The sequence below is a fragment of the Aspergillus homomorphus genome (genome assembly GCF_003184865.1).
Source record: "Aspergillus homomorphus CBS 101889 unplaced genomic scaffold BO97scaffold_30, whole genome shotgun sequence".
Taxonomy (NCBI): domain Eukaryota; kingdom Fungi; phylum Ascomycota; class Eurotiomycetes; order Eurotiales; family Aspergillaceae; genus Aspergillus; species Aspergillus homomorphus.
Window position 1 is genome coordinate 281,759 of NW_020291916.1, and position 19,684 is coordinate 301,442.

Sequence of the window (19,684 nt, forward strand, 5' to 3'; positions counted from 1 at the left end):
CCGAATATCTTTAGACAGTCTTATCCCGTGGAAGAAGCATTTCGGTTTTGTTTCGTTGTTATGCTAGTAGATTATCTAGAACTATCAAATAGAATCTCGGGTTTTCGTTCTCAACGTCCTTCATAACCCAGAGCTCCTTCTACACATCGGCCGGTTGTTTTCTTCCTTCCCATTGGACTGACCTCTCGTCCGTGTCTCGATCTCGATCGAATGTCTCCAAGCGGATATGGTCTTGTTTCATATTTGAGATCAATTGGGATCCATCGTCTCGATCGCTCCTCCGAGAGCGAGTATTCGTGCCTCTTGTGGTGAACACCCCCAGACGAGATTTCATCACCCAGCCAGCCATCTGGTTGAGAAGGGGTCGTAGCCCAATCATACACGCAGCTGAGAGATAAAGACCACTTTCAACGGTGGTCCAGGCCATCAAGTTGATGTCCGCCCCTGTAGCCAGTTAGAAACGGCTGCATGCATGATAGGAGAAAAATCACTTACAGGTCGGATCCGTCATAGAGGTTTTGGCTGCTGTGAAAAAGTAAGAGGTTCGGACACACGAGGCGATTAGGCCGCTAAAGAGAGTTAGACTTCAGAACAAGACAGTTGATAGTGGTACATACCAGCTGCCTGATAGAAACACCATGGCAATACCAGCTCTTCGAGCCAGGGATGCATGAAGAGTCCATACAGTGGGAATAGGCAAAATCAAGATGACCACGTCACCTAAGATATTCAAGATGCCTGACATCCTGTAGAAGAGAAATTGATCGAGACACCATCCCCCAGCAATGCTACGGTCCCAAAAGTATGCTAACGGACGGCATTCCGTGAGCCCAACAATCGCCTGGGCGAGAGTAAAGAGGACCAAGTAAACAATGGTAAGATCCGTCACGGTACGAGTTATACCGGGTGGGAATATGCGTCGAAACAAGACCAGGATCGATGTTCGCGAGAAGGTATTGGAGAAAGCGGACAGCCAGCTGAGAGCATACAGCAACTTTCCACGGACGACGATTTTATCGGGGTCTTCCATCACCACGGCTTCTACGTGACGACCGGAACCTCCATGCGCGATAGCCACTAGTGAAATTGGAGTTAGTGAAGATAATCAAGGCTAGTAGCTAAGACAACTCGACTCACGATAGCCGGTTATACATGTTCCCAGGCAAAGAAGCCAAGCAGGCGCCAGAAGGATGTCGTCCCAACCGCTAGCGACATGAGCAAGGCTACGCGCATATAGGCGTAGAGCTAGAAGAATTGTGGTGAGTACAACAATGACCGTCGTCGCGGCCGTGAGTCGACCGGAGATGTTTTCGTTCAGATAGCTCTCGGTGACAGCAGATGCCATAATTGATACCGACAGCTTTCTATAACCGAAGGAATCCCGTCGAGATCGTCATTCAGCCAAATCGGCCGATCGGAGCGAGTTTAAAGAAGCCTTGCTAATAAGAGGTGTTACACCCACAATGAAGAAGGGCAAATCATCATTGCCCTGTAAGTTGCCGCGGCCGGAGGGGCTTGAAATGCTGCCATATGCTGGATAGTGAGCGGCCATCTTAGACAGATCGAGGTTTTGTACCACCTGCCGTCATTTAGTGACACGGTGGTCAGCTCCGAGAGTTGGAGTGGGGAAGGATGGAGGAAGGGGGAGAAAATCGGTGATTACCACTTACTGCTACTGTCACACCAACCACCTACCTAATTGACTCCGCCGCTGCACCCCCTCGCTGCAACCCCCTCCCGACCGACATTCAACATTGCCGTAACGGGAAGATCTGATGGTCAAATCCAAGGTCTCTGTTTAATGCCCCCAAATAACTCTCGGCCAGCCCGGTCATTTCCACGCTATGGTATGTTAGGCAACCGAGCCCTAGACCACAGTACAACTAGGCTGTGTTGACACCTCAATAAAAAGTACTATCGGTAAGCACAAGTACCACAGCAGTAGTACAGACTCACAGCCTGACTGCCCATCGCCGATTGAGTGGTAGGCCAGCTGCTCACTCACTGTATACTGCATTACGGAACGATTGTCATAATTTGTCAGAAGCTTTAGCAACCTCAGCTTCAAGCTGCATCTCCCTAATTAGCGCAGTAAAGACAGGCAAATCATCATCTACTCAAGCCACTGTGCACCCGACATGAGCCTGATTTGTGATGTGAGAAGAGTATATCAGTATATGGCAATTCCACGAATCTTAAGCTCATGGCTGTCTTGATGACGACCATCGTCCAGGGTAGTATATCTCAGATGACAGATAGGAGGTCAGACTAAGTCGACCTCCTTTATTCCCGCAAGCAATGTATGTCTGCAGGCCACACGTCTCGTCAAGAGAACGGAAAGAGTTAATCAGTTGTTCGAGGGTTTGCACGTAGCGCTTAGCCTGTTGGGCTCGTCCTTGACGTGCCAGAAACTCGGCTAAGCCCTCAACAATTGCCCGGTCATTGCACGCGTAGTGCCGCACGGGAATGTACACCTTGGTGTCAGGATACCGTTGGCCTAGCTTGAAACCGAAATTGTACAGTACACCTGATGTCTCATGGTTGAGGGTTGGAAGAGGCTGAGAACTGGGATAAGCCAAGGGCAGGCCCAATGTGAGATGCCATAATTGCTGAAGCTCCTGGAAGGCATCATCATCCCAGCTTGACAAGGCGCCTGCCATAGTGAGAGTCTCCCGGACACTGTCAAAACTCGTGGCACTAGATCGGAAGTAGATTTTGAGGTTGGCAAGAGATGGATGCACACAATCAACCGCCACTCCAATTATAAATGGCGGGATGGGCAATGGCTCCTGTTGTCGCAGATACTTTTCAACACAGTCATAGGCGGGCAATTCGTGATGCTGCTGCAGGGTCCCAAAAGCCTGATGCAGGACGTCAAGCCGCGAGCCGCCCTGCTGATCTGCTGAGGAATGTGGAACGTGATAGGATTTACATTTGAGCCCGTGCTTCTCTAGATTAAAAGCCAGGAAGATGGACGAGGGGCTGGAGTGGAAGTGTGACTCCTTGCGCGGCAGAGGCGTCGGTCGCCGAAAGGCTTGAGCGAAGTGGTCGAACCAACGCCAATCTGCACCGGAAAGTGATCCCCGTATCTGTTGCACGCATCCTATCGGACCCGTCCAATTGTAAGGATCCCGCGCAGTGCCCGCATGCCGTCCAATTGGTTCAAAGCTATAGCGGACGGAGGGAGCGACGTTCTCCCAGCTCCAGCTATACTCCAATGGAGAGAAGTCATCCGTCATGAAACTTCTCCATCGCGTTGGACAAGGCTGGTCCCTGCCAGCCTCCCCCACCGGAGGACGTGGCCCCAGGTAAGGGGCCACATAGCGGCTCATTGACTCCAGAGCCGCCTGCTGCGAGGCGTAATCATACTCAGCCCCTCTCAGAAGAGTCCGCAGATCTTTACCAACGGTCTCTCTCCAGAAAACAGTATCGATTGCTTCGGAGTCGGCTGGGCTACACTGCGATGTGGCCATGGACGCCGATGAGGACAGCGACATTACTGAGCGTGTAAGAATAATCGGGGCCCTTTCCTGGGATTATAGGTTGTCAACAAGATCCTTGGAGAGAATTCATTGAGTTGTATAATGGAATAGCCAACTGGGGAGAAGGGAAATGGGTTGTTTATTTTGATCACTCACAGGTGAGGCGCTGCGGATCTGGTGTCGGCTCCGGAGGCTTCGTAACGGACCATGGCTCAGAATGCATATAACTCCTCTCGGAGTAACAAACATTCTTAATCTTGATGCAAGAAAGTTGGCTTGAGCGTATGATGCTAGAAGAGAGAAAGGTGTCTCTGGTTGAGGCTTGCACAGCGTGAGAGCGAAAGCGTAGAATTTTCAAGTAAGAAAGAGGGTGAAGGAGTTGACCCGTAGCACTCGCATCTTATGCACTGGGTTTGATGGTCAGGCGTACTGCTGCTGCCACCGACTTCATTTGCTTCAACACATTTTCCTTCCTTAGTCTCCTACCATCTCTATTCTCCAGCTTACACAGCAACCTTGAAGTGCCTGGACGACTCATGATGATACAAGATTACCCATTGACTCTCATTGGCGGTCTCTTCGTCCTCTGTGGATGGTATCTCATTACCACTACCACTTCGTACTCTAAGCTAGGTCAACGCAATGGCTGCCAGCTGCCCAAGAGCTACCCTCATCGAGAGAAATTGCTGGGATTGGATTACCTTCGTGATTCAATCACGGCAAGGGATAATCAATGCTATCTTCAACGCGAACAGCAGTTACACCAACAGAACGGAAACACCTATCGCTCCCTCTTTCTTGGTCAGTGGGTGTTGAACACAATCGAGCCAGACAATCTGCGAGCTATCTTGTCCACGAGCTTCGCAGACTACGATGCCGGAGCACGGCGTCGAAGGGCTTTCAAACCTTTGCTGGGGAATAGCATCTTCCAGAGTGATGGTTTGCAGTGGCGCTCAGCGCGTTCCCTCTTGCAAAAATGCTTCGCCCAAGCTCGCATTGATGACCTGGACCTTCTCGAACCTCATATCCAGAGCCTTCTCGCGGCCATTCCTGATAACCAAAAGATATTGGATCTAGCTCCGCTGTTCCATCGTTTCGCGGCCGACGTTGCCACAGACTTCTTGTTTGGGGAATCGCTGGGCTCACTCAGCCATCCTGACAGACTTGAGTCAGGCTTACAAGAAGCGTTCTACGAGGCGGCGGCAGGATGTGAGTTTCGATGGCTGCTTGGAAAGTTAGCCTTTCTCTGGCCGAACCGAGCGTTTCTGGCGCATGTCCGCACCGTGCACTCGTTCATCCAGCCATATGTCGATAAAGCGCTCCAGATAGATCATCAAGGCTGTGGACAAGGTAAAAATGAAAAGGGCCGGCCGGACTTTCTGAGTCAGCTTTGCCAACGACCGCATGATAGAAGATCGCTTCAGGATGAGATAACAACTCTGTATTTTGCCGGAGCGGACACCGTCGCGGCCCTCTTGATTAATCTTTTCTTCGTCCTTTCAAAGCGACCTGATGCATGGAAGCGCGTCCGCATAGACATACAGCACTTACGAGGCCAAAAACCCACTTTGCAGCAGTTGAAGAGCTTACGATATGTGAATGGTTGCATACTGGAGAGTAAGGGGTCTGAAATACTAACTAGCAAGGAAGTGCTAACGAGATGCTTATGATCAAGGCCTCCGTATCCATCCACCTCAAGCTTCTAACTCTCGGATTGCCAACAAGGATACGATCCTTCCCACCGGCGGAGGACCCGACGGCAAGTCGCCAATCTTCGTATCGAAAGGTACAATGGTGCACGTCGCAACGTATGCACTGCACCGCCGTCGAGATCTCTGGGGCGACGAGGCAGAAGAGTTTGATCCCGACCGCTGGATACACCAAAAGCAGAATTGGGTAAGATGTACTTATTCTTGTATGACATCAGAAACTCGGTTCTAACTTAATGCAGAAGTTCATCCCCTTCCTGGGTGGACCGAGGAATTGCATTGGCAGTAAGTATTCCATCCAATCCATGCCCATGGCGGCGTCCGTATTGACGCCACAACCAACTTTGCAGTGGATCTGGCCATAAATGAAGCTACCTATGTACTCATTCGCCTGGCGCAAGAGTTTGGATCGATAGTTTCACAAGACCCCAACGACTGGGTCGAGAGCGCGGGTCTTGCACTGATGTCCAAGAATGGAGTTCGGGTGGCTATGGCTCGAAAGGTAATAGTAAACATTGGCTCTGTCCCAGGAAACACTTGCATGGCGCTATACGACCATCATACTGATTATTTACAGCCTTGAGGGCTATCAAGACACACTAGTGAGCGGAGATGTATCAAAAAAGTTCAAAAGACTAGACGATACCTTGCATAAGTATCTGCGGCGAAGCGGGTCTGGAGAGCGCCCCACCTTGCTGACGATGAGTGTCAGTACTTGAAAGCCCAAAACAAAGTGAAGCCTGAATTGATGTCCCACAACAGTCTGACTTTGCTGACAGCATCGTCGCGGCTGGTCTTAGGATTACACGAGGTCGAAGTAGTTAATTCAGTGCTTAAATTTGCAGACAGCAGGCGAGTTCAAAACTGGCTTCGCCCCACGAATATCCTTCTTCAGGATTATAATGCAGTCTTTCCAGTTTCACACGTCTTTGGTGGTGCAACAATGGAGACTGTGCCGCCATTTAGCAGGTAAGCCAGGGGCGGCAGTGATCATCGACGGTGAGACGTTGGACATCCCTCATCTCGTCTATGTTGCAAGGTGGGCTGCCAATTCTCCCAGGACCTGCTCAGGCTAACGATAAGCAGGCATGCCAGAAGTGCTCAATGTGCCTCAACGGCATTTGCAGAGGTTAGTAGGAGCCACCAAGCACTACTAGATAGTCTATCGTCGGGAGAGGTGATATACGGTAAGCGGCCAAACTAGCGCAACCATTATTGGTAAAGATTCCGCCCTGACAATTATACGTCTGATGGCTAGGTGTCAATACTGGCTTCGGTGCCTCCGCGCATACTCGCACGAGTGATGTGCAAGCGCTTCAACGTGTTCTCACTCGAGAATTAAGTTATGGGATCCTTCCACCTGGTTCTCGCGATGCTCAACCTCGTCGGCGCAGCGTTTGTGAAGATCACCATGATTTCTTCGACCTAGCACAGGAGGAAGAGAGTGAATCTTATTATCTGCCACTGACCTGGGTCCGAGGTGCTATCCTCCTACGCATCAACTCGCTGCTGCGGGGTCAATCGGCCATCCGCCCGGTTCTTCTAGATCGATTGCAGGCGCTGCTCACACATAACATTATACCCATGGTGCCCATCCGGGGCAGTATCTCGGCTTCTGGGGATCTCAGCCCGCTGGCCTACATCAGTGGCGTCATCCAGGGAAAGCCCACAATCCGCGTGTTCTCAGCTGCCAATCAAAAGGGAGACCTCTACGCAGATGAAGCCCTCGCTAGTGCGAGTATCACTCCGGTGGACTTGACGGCAAAAGAGGGTTTAGCAGTTGTCAATGGAACAGCTATTTCCGCCGCCTGCGGTTCACTCGTGCTTCACGATGTACAGCAGCTGGCAGTGCTCTCTCAAATCCTCACAGCCATGACCGTAGAAGCGCTGCTCGGGTCCCCAGAAAGCTTCCATCGATTCTTCGGCGAGGTACGGCCCCACCCCGGCCAGGTTGAGAGCGCGCGCAATATACGAGCATTCCTGCGGGGTTCCGGGCTGGCTCGGACCAAAGACGGCAAAGACGGGGCCCTACGACAGGACCGATATTCGATTCGTACGGCTGCACAATGGCTTGGCCCGGTGCTGGAGGATCTACACCTTGCCCACCAACAGATGAGCATCGAGTGCAATTCGACTACGGACAACCCATTAGTGACGCGCGAGGGCGAGTTTCTTCACGGCGGCAACTTCCAAGCCAAGGCTGTAACGTCGGCCATGGAGAAGAGCCGTCAAGGGATTCAAACCATCGGACGTATGCTGTTCACGCAGTGTCAGGAGATGATCAACCCCGCCACAAGCTGGGGCTTACCGCCCAACCTCGTCGCGGAGGATCCCAGCAAGTCCGGGATTTTCAAGGCCATCGACCTCTACATCTCCGCTCTGCAGTCGGAGCTGGGCTTTCTCGCGGGCCCCGTGAATCACGTCCAGAACGCCGAGATGGGTAACCAGTCGCTGAACTCATTGGCTTTGATCTCGGCCCGATACACCGCAACCGGCGTGCGGGTTTTGACCGAGCTCACGGCCGCACACCTTCTCTCTGCGTGCCAGGCACTGGATCTGCGGGCTATGCAGCTGCAATTCCTGGGCTCAATCCGTGGTGAGTTTGGGGTGTTGTTGCACGATCTGGTGCACAGTATCGCGCCAACCGGTGAGGGTGAGACCGATACAAAGACATCAGCTCTGATAGATCTCAAGGATACCTTATGGGCCCACCTGAGAACGATGCTCGATTCTACAGTCACCATGGACACCAATGACCGCTTCATTCATATAGCGAAGAGTATGCGGGGGCCAATACTCGACCATATAGACTTTAGTACGGCGTCCCCGCAAACGCTAGAGGCTCTACAGAGGTTCGTTGAGCGCATGGCTTCTTTTCTCCAAGCTGCATGGTGCATCAATCGAAATGCCTATATGGTGCACGGGGACGCCAGTGCCGTGTTGGGCGTGGCATTGAAGAAAGTCTATGTATTCGTGCGTCGTACGCTCGGGGTCCCGTTTCTATGCACCGCACAGATCTTGACACCTACTGCTGAGTCGATGAAGACGGGTCAGCGACGGGAGGCGCCGACGGTTGGATCCTACACGGGAGTGATATATCGTGCTATCCGACGGGGGGAGATGATTCCTTTGATGACCGAGCTCTTCGAGGAGTGTCTGACGGAGCATGAGTTGAGTGAGTAGCGTAGTTGTTCATACAGTACAAACATAGCGCAGAAACCAGAACCAAAGCCAGCCGCTACATATTTTGATAACGCCTGCGAATATACATTCGCACTTAGCCAATATACAGTCCATACCTCATCCTTATTCGAGAAACGACAGCCTCACACCAAATACACCCCTGTCTTCACCAACACCATGCAACACAAAATCCCTTCACCGCGCCGCCTTCTCCAAATCGGCCGCCCACAGCGCCGCACCAACGGTATTCGTAAAAGCCATCACGATCGAAGCGAAGGGGATCATTTCGAGGGCAAACGCAGCCATGCCAAACCTAGGAGCAGAAATGATTAGCCCATCTCAACCACAAACAACACCACCTCCTCCCTCTTCCCACTCCCCACACCAAACCACCCGCACCCCAACCAACCACCACAGAAAGAACAACCAGGATAAAGGAACTCACGCAGTATAAGCACCCCTCCTCCTCTCCCCCTCAACCCAAGCCTCCCTCTCCTTCCTCCCCCACCCCTTCAACTGAAAATACCGCCCATGCGCAACAGGCCCGACGCGCTTCCCCTGCACATAAATATACGCGACCGTCCCAACAACCGGCACAAAGTTCAAGGGAAGATACATGACGGACCTAAGCAACACCTGCGGCGACAGCTTCTCAACAGGGTGCTTCAGCCGACTGCCCAACCGAGCCGCCCCTCCCGATCCCCCAGAAGAGGCACCAGAAGCCGGCGGAACAGCAACAGCACGCTCGCGCGCAACGAGCGCATCCTCACCGCGCTCCAGCAGCGTCGCGTCAAAGGTATCCGTGATCGCGTCGGCGAGGAGGAACGACCGCGCCAGGAAGGTGGTGATGGTGGAGGATTCCGAGAGCACGAGGAGCGCGGCGGAGAAGGGGGCGAGGAATGGGCCCGAGGTGAAGCTCAGCAGAGCGACTTGCGGCAGGTAGGTGAAGAAGAACATTGTGGTCGTGATGCCTAGGCCCAGGGTTAGGGTTTTGGCGGAGCGAGACAGGATTGGGTTCCACAGGGGTTTGTGGTGCAGGGTGTAGATGATTCCCTATTTTTCTTGGGAGTTAGTCTTACTGTCGGGCGGAGTCTCAAGGAAGTCAAATAATAATCTCAAACTGTGGGGTTCTCTTTGGTTTGGGCTGAAATAATGGGAGGAGAGGCTCACTTTTATGGGGTAGATGTATGTGCCGGAGAAGAGGAGGTCTTTGGCGATGGTGCGCAGGTGGTTGAGTTCGTTGATTAGGGCGGTTTTGAGCGTTGAGGCCATTTTGGTGGTTTTCTGCAGCTGCGGTTTTACTTAGAGTTGAACTTGTTGGGTGGTCGATTGTCTATCTGTTGTCAAAAACTGAGATTGATGACGAGGAAAGAAAAGGAGGGGAGCTGGAGGGTCGTGATCGTCATGATGTCGCAAAGCTTGGCCGGGTGGGCTTATCGATAAGAAAACGCCACCTCGATAAGATAGGCGGCATAACAAATAACCGTATACTATGTATGGCCAACAACAGACTCAGCCACAGCTCCAGCTATCCTCCCTCCCTCTCAATGACATCCCATTTACTTCCTAGAAATCATGTTACAGATGCCAATGTCTCTGCTGGCCTCGCCGGCGCCCCTGTCCCTTATCTAACCCTACGACTAACAACAATAACAACAACAACCACCCCCACGGAGGTTGGCAAGGTCCAGCCTGGGAAATTGTATACGAGGATAGCGCCGTTCAGCTCGCTGTTGATTACGGTTTGAGCAATCTAATTTGACTTCAAGGAGAATGAGGTGATTCAGACTCGAGAGGGCAGAGAATGAGGGGTCTACATAAAACCAGAGGCTCGGGGCATATGGGCCAGGCAGATGAGAAGTCATATCTGCAACTGCGTCTAGCCACCTTCCAGACTACAGCGTGAAACCCAGCCATTAAAGATAATGGAACTATTATAATCAGCAATACTATCTAGCCTTCCCGCCTTGAGGCATTGCAGAGACACCAGGAACACAGACAGTAATCCCCGGCTGGCGCCACGGTGCCTGGCCATGAGCCGCGCCAGCACGCCCACTGAACCCGCAAACGCCAAGCGACACTGATATCAAAAGATCGCTAATGCAGCACATGCTCAAATCTCCAATGGTAATATTCGCTGGGAAGACAAGTTTTATGACGGCTTCATCGCCGCCCGTCCGTCGGAGCCTGATGCCAGATGGTATCTCCACTCAGGGCAGAGTAGCTCAAGGCGGCGTAATTTCGCCAAGTGGGTGGCGCCGACGAAGCGTGTGCCTCAAGGTATCCTGCGTCCGTGTCTGCGCGCTGCTCCACGTCTGATAGCTCGTCCTCGCTAACTCCGGTGATTGGTACCGGAGCCGAGGATGCGCTGTGCTGAGAGTCAACATCTCGGGAGTGGTGGCCTTCTTCGACTGTCTGCTCTGCGGCGTTGTCGCGTGAATCACTGGCCTTGCTTTGAGTCATTGACCGAACCACGTCTCCTTTGCAGATTGGACACGTCCGTCGGCGTGTCGTCAACCATGGCGTGCTGTACAGCGTTAGAAATGCAAATCATGCAGACACGAAAATACTCACATGCACTCTGCGTGAAACTCGTGCCCACAAGGCAGGCTCATCACTCGGCTTTCTCCATCGACATACTCTTCGAGGCAAACCACACATTCGACCTGTCGTCCTGTGTACTTGCGTCGCCAGAGAGTCGAACCAGACTTCTCTTTTCGAGTCAACGACATTGGGGGTGCGCTCTTGGCGTCCGAGCGACTTCTGGAACCCAGCAAGGGCGATGTAGGCGAGACCGGCCCAGGGCTAATAGAGCGCGGTGAGCTGGAGGTAGAAGATGAGGTGGTAATCGTATGATATGTTCGCACGGGAAGACGATCCACCAGAGATTTCGGCGCGCGCCATCGTCGGCGGCGGATGCGCGATCGGAGCAACAGTAGAATGTACACCACAGTCAATGTAAGGAGCGGACTGACAACGAGGACAAGGAGGGTATCAAAGAAAGGACTGGTAGACATGCTCGTAGGTGTCAAAGTGACCCATAAGCCCTCGTGATCGGCTGTCGTCGCGCCCGATCGACTAGGTGCGGAAGGCTTGTGGCGCTCATCTTCTGCAGAAACTGAGTCTTTGCTGCTGGGACCCGTGCTGGACTCGGACTCCTGTCGGCTTGGCCAGAGTTTGGAAAGCCAGCCGTTACCAGATAAAGACTCCTCATCATCACTATCACCTTGATAAGAGTTTTGAGATTGCGAGCTACTTGTGCGCCCTTTCTGTGAGGCGGTATTCTTGTCAACGGTGTGGTACTCGCCGCTCCCCGGGGTGATGCTGCCGCCTTTCAATGCGGTAGCGGTGGAGTGAGACCCTTTGTCACTGCCGTGGGCGTTATTTCCATCTGCAACCGCGACAGCAGTCGGCGTCGGAAGAATACTGCCCTTCGGGGCGACGAGGTCTGGATCTCGCCAGTCCTGGACTCCGATCACGAACCCATCTGCATCCGTGCCACTTGGCCCCGATCCATGTTTCTTGTGGTTTGCAATAGCCGCATCTACTTTTACTGAAGAGCGACCGGTATCTGCTATGTTCTGAGACGGCTTATGGTCATCCCAGGGGTCTAGCAAAATCCAGTTGATGTTCCCACTATTGGGTGGGCGGCGGCTATCTTCCGGAGAGAACCAGGGACGTCTTCCGCTGCTGCCAAATCCCAGAAGCGACAGGATGGTATGCAGGAGGCCGCTTTTCGGTCTGGCGGGAGCCACAACATCCTCAGCCGTCGTGTGCTTAGTGGGTGTAGTTGAGGCAGCCGCCACCGTAGTCGTGACTGTGTGTTGTTTGCCCGAAGCGCGATGGCCCGACTGGCTAGTTTGGGTAGGTGAAGCATCATCCACCTCCGCATATTCTACCATCTGAGGTGGGACCAATGAGGAAAGCAGATGGGCGGTAGTGTGAGAGGTAAACAGGGCAGGGATCGTCACGTTCGACGTGTCGCCCCGTGCATACATAGTAACCAGACTTCCTCCCCGAGTATCGTCGCCAACAATCAGAGCAATACCTCCTCGCCGTTGCACCCATTTGACCTTCTCAAGGAAGCCACAGCCACCTCGACTCAACAGGACCACTTTGCCATCGATCTCGGCACTTTCCTGCAAGGATTGAATGTCTGCGTGGGCTGCAGGTAAATTCAGGGAGTGGTCTCCAGATTTCTGCGCCTCAGTGACATCCGTCCCTGTGGATTCCGGAAGGGGGTGGTGCAGATGATCATCGGTTCCGTCGTCAGTCGCTGGGCCGATCTTTATCTTCTTCGGAAGACGAGAAGAATCGCTGTCTGAATGAGCGTCTATCTGACTTTTTGTGCGCTTGCTCACGGTCCCTGCCCGTGGTCTTCCCGCGACACCATCGGCTGTCCCTGGCTTGTGAGTTTCGTCCTCGCCCCAACCCGGGATATCTGAACAGCCTAGTTCACCTTCCGCTCCTGCCGTCGTGCGTTCTCCAAATCCACTTCCAATCCAAAGTTGACCGCTGAGTCCCTTGTCTGGGAGCAACGGGCCAAACGCTGCGGGTCTGGCCAGAAAGAAGGTCGAGTTGTCATCGGTCAAGCTGATAATTGCGGAGGGTGGGAAAAGCGACGAAGGTAGATTGAAGGAGAAAAGGGCATGTAGGCCCGTCGCTTGACCAGCAAGCGAACTGGGAGTCGAGACGCGAGAAGAAGAGGTTAGTGCTGAGAAAAAAGTGAGTAGGATCGGGAAAAATAGTAGGCAAAACACAATCACGATCAAGCGTGGTGGCCGCATGGTGACGCAATGCTTCGGGTCACCAAGCAATAGAGTATGATGACCGTCGTCAGGAGAGTGTAGATGCTGCGAGAGGCGAGGTGAATGGTTTCTGACGGTCAACGTTCAGTATCCAAGCCGCGTGCTAATAGTCTTGGGAGCAGAGTTGTGATTATCGAGGTGGTACTAATGGTGGCACCTGCGGTTGCTGGCAGAGGGTGGATCTTATGACCAGTCAGACGGTCGCTGCAGGGCAACAGCACCAGCACTCATCGAGAGGGCAGCGCAGAACTGGTTATTGATACACAGAAGAAACCAGACCGATCGCAGGAAAAGAAGGTCGGGCCTCCCCGAAGATGCGACCAGAGCGAGGAGAGGAGAGGGAGAGAAATCGGAGAGGGAAGGAGGGGAGGTGTGGGAGAGGGGAGGCGGAAAGGAAGGATGTCAACACGCGCGCACCAATTTAGTCGCTGGGAGAAACTAAGTAGAGGAAGGGATATATGGTGGGCGCAAGAACAGCAAATCAAGACACAAAGACAGAATTCACGTATAGAGAAGGAGTGTGCGTGTGGAGAAAAGTCGAGAGGAGAACTTAGAACTTGGAACTTGTAAGGATGAAGGAATGACTGGCATCTCTTCTGCCTTTTTTTTTTGCCCTTCTGCCCAGTCAGTTACAGTTAACTAGTTTGGTTTACTCTCCGCTGAGACACGCAAGCACAGCCTCAGCCCCCAGTCACGGGGGGATTGCTGCCTGAGGCTGGACAACGACGACGGGGATGATCATCCTGCAAACTCAGGCCAAGTCAGGCAACCACGGTTCCGCTCCAGGCTTTGTCCATCAATGGGATTGATTTACACGGAAGTCATCATCTTCTTCCACTCCCTCGGGCTTCTTTGTCCTCCTTCCATCTACTAGCATGGTTCCATGGAAAATCTGCCCCTTGCTGCTGCTTCACTGCCGTGCTTCCTCACTCACACTTGGACAGAAGAGTATACCCTACAGCTAGCCCTCAATGGATTCAATTCCCTCGTTTTTACCCCCACTCGCCGATCATCCACCATCTCCACTCCCTGTTAGTCGGAGGGTCCACCTTTCCAGTCACAAACAGCTGATGATCTCAGACTCCCTGACATTCCAATCCCTCGAAGAGTCAACAGGCAATTGAGCAATTGGCATGTCTTTGGGTCGCATCAGTGGGTTTTCTGATTGCGAGTCTTTCAGGGTCCCTTTTCCCCCGAAAGCTCTACTAACGGGATTGCATCTAGCTTGCAGATCACCGCTCGATCCCTCCCCTTCGACCAAATCAAACCTAGCGGAGGAAATTCCTGAAGGGACATTGTTTCCAAGTGTCTAGGATAAGCAGTTGTCAATTTTCTCATCTTGTCATACAATCCCGGCTCGTCTCATGCAACACACTACTCCTGAAATCCGACCGCTGAGACATGAGCAGTATTTTTAGCTTCTCGTGCCATCATCGAAGTGGAACCGTTCGGGCTGTTCCCAGGGCGGGGGCGGGACTGTGGCTGATGCCCGCTCATAACAATACGGTCTGGAATTGCCGGGGTTCGCGGAATGACGTGAACGACATTCGCATTGTAAACCCCCGCTCTCTCTTTCTCATTGACCACAACTAGATTTCAAACGTAATGGTGGTCAGAACGAGGCGCCATCGTTGAATCGACCATGGATTGAACGCTAACAGGGTTTCTCGCCGTTGCTGGAATTCTGGAGCTGCTGATCCACCGGCCCAGCGTTCGAGCTAGGGATCTCTATTTAGACTACGTCCGATCCGAAGAGATGCTTCAAACCACCTTCTTGCGACGTGGATTAATCAACCAGCGTATCAGGACAACTTTTTAAACCGACAGGATCTACACACTTTCGATATGTCTAAGCTCATGCACAAGGTTAAAGACGCATTCACCGGCGGTCATCATGATCGCAAATCAAGTATAGGCATGTCCCCTATGCTGAGCCTCCAATCCGATTGACTTGAACTTAGATACCGGCAATCCAGAGCCCAATCCCAACGCTGAGACTTACAGCTCGGGAGACCACGGCCAATCTGTCACTGGACCCCATGCCCCTCATACCGGCGGCAGCAGTGCGAAACCGAGCGCTGACCCTTACACCTCTGGAACGTATAAGTCGGGGGAAACCCCGGCTGCTTATGAAGCACACACTAGCGGCTATGACTCAAAGCCTGTCGGTGGCCGCGATTCAGGATCTGGGTATGGATATGGAGCTGGAAATGACAATCCTACCAAGGGTGAGTTTGGCTCCGGCATGACTGGTTCCGAATCCCATTCCGGCCCCGGACATGTTGGTTCTGGTGATACTGGCGGCATGCATCGAGTCGATTCTGGCAGTTACGCTCACGGGTCTGCGCGATATGATACTCCAAACGTCACTGGGACGTACACATCAGCTGCAGAAGGCCGGGCTCAACAAAGCTTCGGCGGGGGGGGTGCGGAAGGAGGTAGCAGTTATAATACCCCTGGCCATCACACCAGCGGGCTGGATACTGCTGCGGATGATTACAGCTATGGAGGCAAGCTCGATTCAGGTCGAGTGGGCGCCAACATGATGGGATCTAACATGATGGCCTCGGATAATCTACGTTCGGCTGGCGGGGCTCAGCGGAATTATCGGTAGAAAGTCGAACATGATAATTGCTCGTCAGAGTGATTCACTGTATTTCTTGGTCAGAGTCACTTCGTGTGACTGGGAGAACCGGACTGTGAGGGGTCTATCACTTCCGCGTTTGGCTTCAATGCGTGCTTCTAGTCTAATTAATCTCAATGTTCATTCTGGTGTGAAATCAAACCTTCCTTTGTAAACATCCCTCACTCGTCATCCTTTCTCTCTCAAGCTAAAGGCTGACACACGCTTGTTTGCTTGCTGTCGCCGAAGGAAGGCACAACTGAGATATGTTTCCTCTCTATCATCCCCGGGCACCGTTGCTGCACGATGGCCCAGCATTCGAGACTCATGAACAACGCCGCACAGCGGAGAACTTCGACAGCGGGGCTAGGCAGCATCTTGTTGCTATGTCGCTGGTGCTGAAGCCCAAGAAACAGAGGCGCCGTGGGTGTTCCCCATTTGTTCCCATTTGTTCACTTCCTCAGGCCCGGAAAGAGGGTCTACATGACTGAACATGTGCATTTCTGGAAGAGAGATAAAGCCAAGGACCTATGCATCTTGTTATTGTATCCTGTTCTTTCAGGTAAACTGACTTCTCTTGACTGACTGGCTCATCAGGACAGAGAGGTCGTAGGGGAAAAGGCTCTGTGACTGTCAACAATCTCCCTCCGGGAAGGGCTCCGGCAGGATTGAACCATCTTCACTCCCCGGACAGGCGCACACAGACAACACAGTGGCTCAACCAGGTGTCAAACACCGAAGTAGGCTGGTTTCCAGTTCATGCCCCGCTTCATTCACTATGGGCTATGGTTAACTTTTGCATCTTCTTGCTCTGCAGTCTCCCAGCTCAAGTGGTGTTACGGCTTCGTTAATCCGTCTTCCTCAGCCGTCAACAGTCCCTATCCCTCACCAACAAGACCATTTCCTTCCATTATCATCATCCTCTCTTGACGGAGAATCAGAAGAATTCCCAGCACCTGACCTAGAGTTTCCAGTCCGTATGATCGCATCTTCAATCCCGGAGCAGTATTCAGATTCGTCAAGGCTGTTAGGATACATTCAATCGACACGGCAAGAGAGTACCCACCAAGCAGGAGACCACCAAACCTCCCCAATCATGGCGTCACGAAAACTTCTCCATAGTCGTCAAGACTCTGCTGACTCCAGTCAACTTGATCTTGGGCAAACGGATGACCATGAGCTCCATAATTTGAATCAACTTGCTTCCTCCAGAGTCGGCCTACTTGATTTATACCTGAAGACAAGCTCCAAAAACAAAGGTACACGCGCCCAGAAACAATGTTTGTCAGAGAGTGCGGCTGGTGTCAGTATCGGAGTAGCGAGTAGCGCCAGCCAAGGTCTAGTTTCGGGGCGCTTTTCCACCTTTCGACAACCCAGCAGCAATGTCCTCGAAGCCTACAAAGATCATTCGGCTTCCAAGATGCTAGGAGCTCAGAAGTATGTTGATAATACGTTCGATTCACCTATCGATTTGAAGGTAGCAACGTCGCGACCCCATACGGCTGACTCGCCAGAATCTACGTCGCGTCCGTCTTCTATGCGCCAGACTATCAGTGCCTGTCATGATGATACTCTTCCGTATCCCTCGACACCCACACGCGTTAAGAGGTATAACTACAGTGAATCGTACCTCAGCCCTGTTCCGGAACGAGGAGATAGCGAATTTCGACTGAGTGCAACTGGTCAATACAAACCATCGGCGCGTCTATCTCGGTTCGACCAGTCTAATGACAACGATGTTGGCTGCTACAAAGATAACCTATTAACACCTACGCGCCTGGGCAGACAGAAGTACAGTGAGGCAAAGTCGGATCAAGGCTGGTATGGAGCTGGCAATAGACACATTCAACAGAATCCTCTGAGTTACTCGAGAAGCTCCAACATCTCCTACTCGAGCCCACATGTTCCATCCCGCAGCTTCATTGCAGAAAGTCCATTTCAAAGACGGGACGATAACCTTCTTGGCGATCGAACAGTCTGGCCTACAAAACCATCCAGTCAGGGCTCCTCTTACGACATGCCTAGAACAGGTTCTCTCAGTCACGAGTCGGTGTCCGAGGAATCATGCCCCCCTGCATCATCTCTGCACTTGTACGGCGCAAACTTCGATCAAACATACAATCGTTCTCCGTATGAGTCATTGCGGGTCCAGCAAGAGCGATTCAAGCGCGCCGAGTCTCGCCGAATCTCGTCTGGCTTGCAGTTTCCAATGTCTGGGTCCCAGCAAGGACATATCTCGGAACTCCCGCCCCAAGCCATTGCTGTGTTGTCATCACAGATTTCTGGAGTTTCTTCGTTCTCGAATTCAAGAGTGCCCCCAGAACTGCTGTCTAGTCAGCGCCGAGCGACAAATGTGCACAAAAGTACCTCCTCAAGCAATGGCAGTAGTGGGCTTTCCGCTGAGGAGAAGAGACGCATCTTCAAAGAAGAAGTCAATGCCTTGCTGAAGAGTGCTGAAAACGACCTCAAAAGCACCAAGCTATCAGCTAAAGTGGAAAGGCTCCGGGTGGAGTCTCCAATAGTCAAAGCACCCAGTACTGGCGAAAATCAAACAAGTGCTCATCACGCCGCCGGTGAGCCAATCATTAAACCGTCAGCCAATACTGGAACACAGAAAGCCGCCCCGGAAGAGGTCGAGACTACTTCTTGGGGTCTTCTAGAAAGAGCAGCGTCAAACCTCGAGAAAGGAACTACAGCTTCCGGGCGACCGTCAATACCCAGATACCGACCGCAAAACATCTACCAAGCGCGGCGCTTCGCGGGCTGGGGTGACCTTTTCAACACAGGATCGTCTTTCACCGACACTGAACCATTTCCGAACACAGTGTCCGCAGAAAGGGCACGGAATGTATTTGGCGGAATCACTTCAATTGACCTTAAAAAGCAAGCTTCAGCCTATATTCAGAACCAGATATTGATGTCTGGCAATGGATCGCAAAGCGCTACTAAGGACGCCCTCTGGCAACGTGTGGTATCGTCGGAGTTGAGCAAAAACAAGCCTTTAAAGCCCCCTCCTGGTCTTCCTCAGCCCCCGAGTCAGTTGGCGAACCGCCCTACATGGTATCTTGACAGTCTGATTCAGAACCAGGCCAGGCTGGAAGAGTCCAACGCTTGGTTCCAACGAGATGGTCGAGGCGATGAGGCCCTCCGCGCGCAGGTTTCATTGTTTGCTCAAGACTACGGTGAACAACTCAAGGAAAGAGGTCTTCCGACAAAGGACTGTGAATCTGCACAAGAGATGAGTGAGCTCATTGGTAATGCGCTCGTCAACTTGTCTTCCTATGTGATAGGAGGTCGGGAGCAGCAGGCCGGCAACTTTGCAAACTTCACGCCAGCACCGTCTGACTGTTCTTCACCAAGATCCGATATGCGTCGTACCTTTTTCGATCTGGACCCGTTCACAGAATGCGAGGCACCTCTCGATCGGAACTACTTGAGCTCCCCTGGCATCAACCATGTTGCGAGGCGTAGAACCTCTTCGGCGATCAATCCTTTCATTGTCCTTGAGGATGACTCTGACATCGAATCTGACTGGTAATTTGTCGCGATCGTTCCTGACTCTCACTAGAACGAGGCTACTTGTAGAGTGGTTCTGCATCTGGCGCTATCACGACGTTCTGCCATTTCTTATTGCAGACTCGATACTCGCTGGCTTACGAAATTCTTCTCAGGTGGGCATTAGGTTGCTATGCGCTAGTGTTTGCTTTGTATGGTGGTAGATCATTGTTACATATCTTACAAGCTCTGCAAGGTAGATCAGAGATCATTATGAGAATACGTATTCAACGGCTACAAGTCATCCCCTAAATGCCAATAACTAGTAAAGTCGTGGTGAACTATGAACAATCATCAACCAGTTCACTACTTCACACAAGTAGC

At 52.3% G+C, this 19,684-nt stretch overlaps 8 protein-coding genes across 8 annotated transcripts; 4 read left to right on the forward strand and 4 right to left on the reverse strand.

The window, feature by feature from the left end:
- Window positions 1-51: 51 nt before the first annotated feature.
- Window positions 52-1,595, reverse strand: BO97DRAFT_471836 (uncharacterized protein). The gene is made up of 4 exons (XM_025700076.1): window positions 1,138-1,595; window positions 618-1,077; window positions 496-569; window positions 52-444 (listed from the first exon to the last, which is right to left on the reverse strand). Exons 1-4 carry the CDS (start codon window positions 1,343-1,345, stop codon window positions 140-142), a joined length of 1,047 nt encoding a protein of 348 aa, XP_025549525.1. The 5' UTR covers window positions 1,346-1,595; the 3' UTR covers window positions 52-139.
- A 606-nt stretch (window positions 1,596-2,201) lies between these two features.
- Window positions 2,202-3,473, reverse strand: BO97DRAFT_349773 (putative dimethylallyl tryptophan synthase; the record flags this gene model as incomplete). The annotated part of the gene is made up of 1 exon (XM_025691927.1): window positions 2,202-3,473. One exon carries the CDS (start codon window positions 3,471-3,473, stop codon window positions 2,202-2,204), a length of 1,272 nt encoding a protein of 423 aa, XP_025549526.1.
- A 548-nt stretch (window positions 3,474-4,021) lies between these two features.
- On the forward strand, window positions 4,022-5,774 carry BO97DRAFT_456565 (cytochrome P450; the record flags this gene model as incomplete). Its single annotated transcript, XM_025699177.1, has 4 exons — window positions 4,022-5,099; window positions 5,158-5,378; window positions 5,434-5,476; window positions 5,542-5,774. 4 exons carry the CDS (start codon window positions 4,022-4,024, stop codon window positions 5,772-5,774), a joined length of 1,575 nt encoding a protein of 524 aa, XP_025549527.1.
- A 193-nt stretch (window positions 5,775-5,967) lies between these two features.
- BO97DRAFT_456580 (aromatic amino acid ammonia-lyase) lies at window positions 5,968-8,815 on the forward strand. The gene is made up of 3 exons (XM_025699178.1): window positions 5,968-6,230; window positions 6,278-6,378; window positions 6,450-8,815. The coding sequence occupies exons 1-3, from the start codon at window positions 6,094-6,096 to the stop codon at window positions 8,372-8,374; spliced, it is 2,163 nt and encodes a 720-aa protein (XP_025549528.1). The 5' UTR covers window positions 5,968-6,093; the 3' UTR covers window positions 8,375-8,815.
- BO97DRAFT_328213 (uncharacterized protein) lies at window positions 8,579-9,625 on the reverse strand (the record flags this gene model as incomplete). Its single annotated transcript, XM_025691331.1, has 3 exons — window positions 8,579-8,687; window positions 8,820-9,427; window positions 9,545-9,625. Coding segments are annotated over 3 exons (798 nt in total), but the record flags the coding sequence as incomplete, so codon positions are not given.
- Window positions 9,626-10,388: 763 nt separating this feature from the next.
- Window positions 10,389-13,371, reverse strand: BO97DRAFT_142235 (PA and RING finger domain protein). Its single transcript, XM_025690111.1, has 2 exons — window positions 10,949-13,371; window positions 10,389-10,901 (listed from the first exon to the last, which is right to left on the reverse strand). The coding sequence occupies exons 1-2, from the start codon at window positions 13,159-13,161 to the stop codon at window positions 10,538-10,540; spliced, it is 2,577 nt and encodes an 858-aa protein (XP_025549530.1). The 5' UTR covers window positions 13,162-13,371; the 3' UTR covers window positions 10,389-10,537.
- A 1,591-nt stretch (window positions 13,372-14,962) lies between these two features.
- On the forward strand, window positions 14,963-15,955 carry BO97DRAFT_407050 (uncharacterized protein). Its single transcript, XM_025695562.1, has 2 exons — window positions 14,963-15,091; window positions 15,144-15,955. The coding sequence occupies exons 1-2, from the start codon at window positions 15,028-15,030 to the stop codon at window positions 15,794-15,796; spliced, it is 717 nt and encodes a 238-aa protein (XP_025549531.1). The 5' UTR covers window positions 14,963-15,027; the 3' UTR covers window positions 15,797-15,955.
- A 116-nt stretch (window positions 15,956-16,071) lies between these two features.
- Window positions 16,072-19,581, forward strand: BO97DRAFT_479393 (uncharacterized protein; the record flags this gene model as incomplete). Its single annotated transcript, XM_025700690.1, has 3 exons — window positions 16,072-16,228; window positions 16,403-16,545; window positions 16,623-19,581. 3 exons carry the CDS (start codon window positions 16,072-16,074, stop codon window positions 19,341-19,343), a joined length of 3,021 nt encoding a protein of 1,006 aa, XP_025549532.1. The 3' UTR covers window positions 19,344-19,581.
- Window positions 19,582-19,684: the final 103 nt, after the last annotated feature.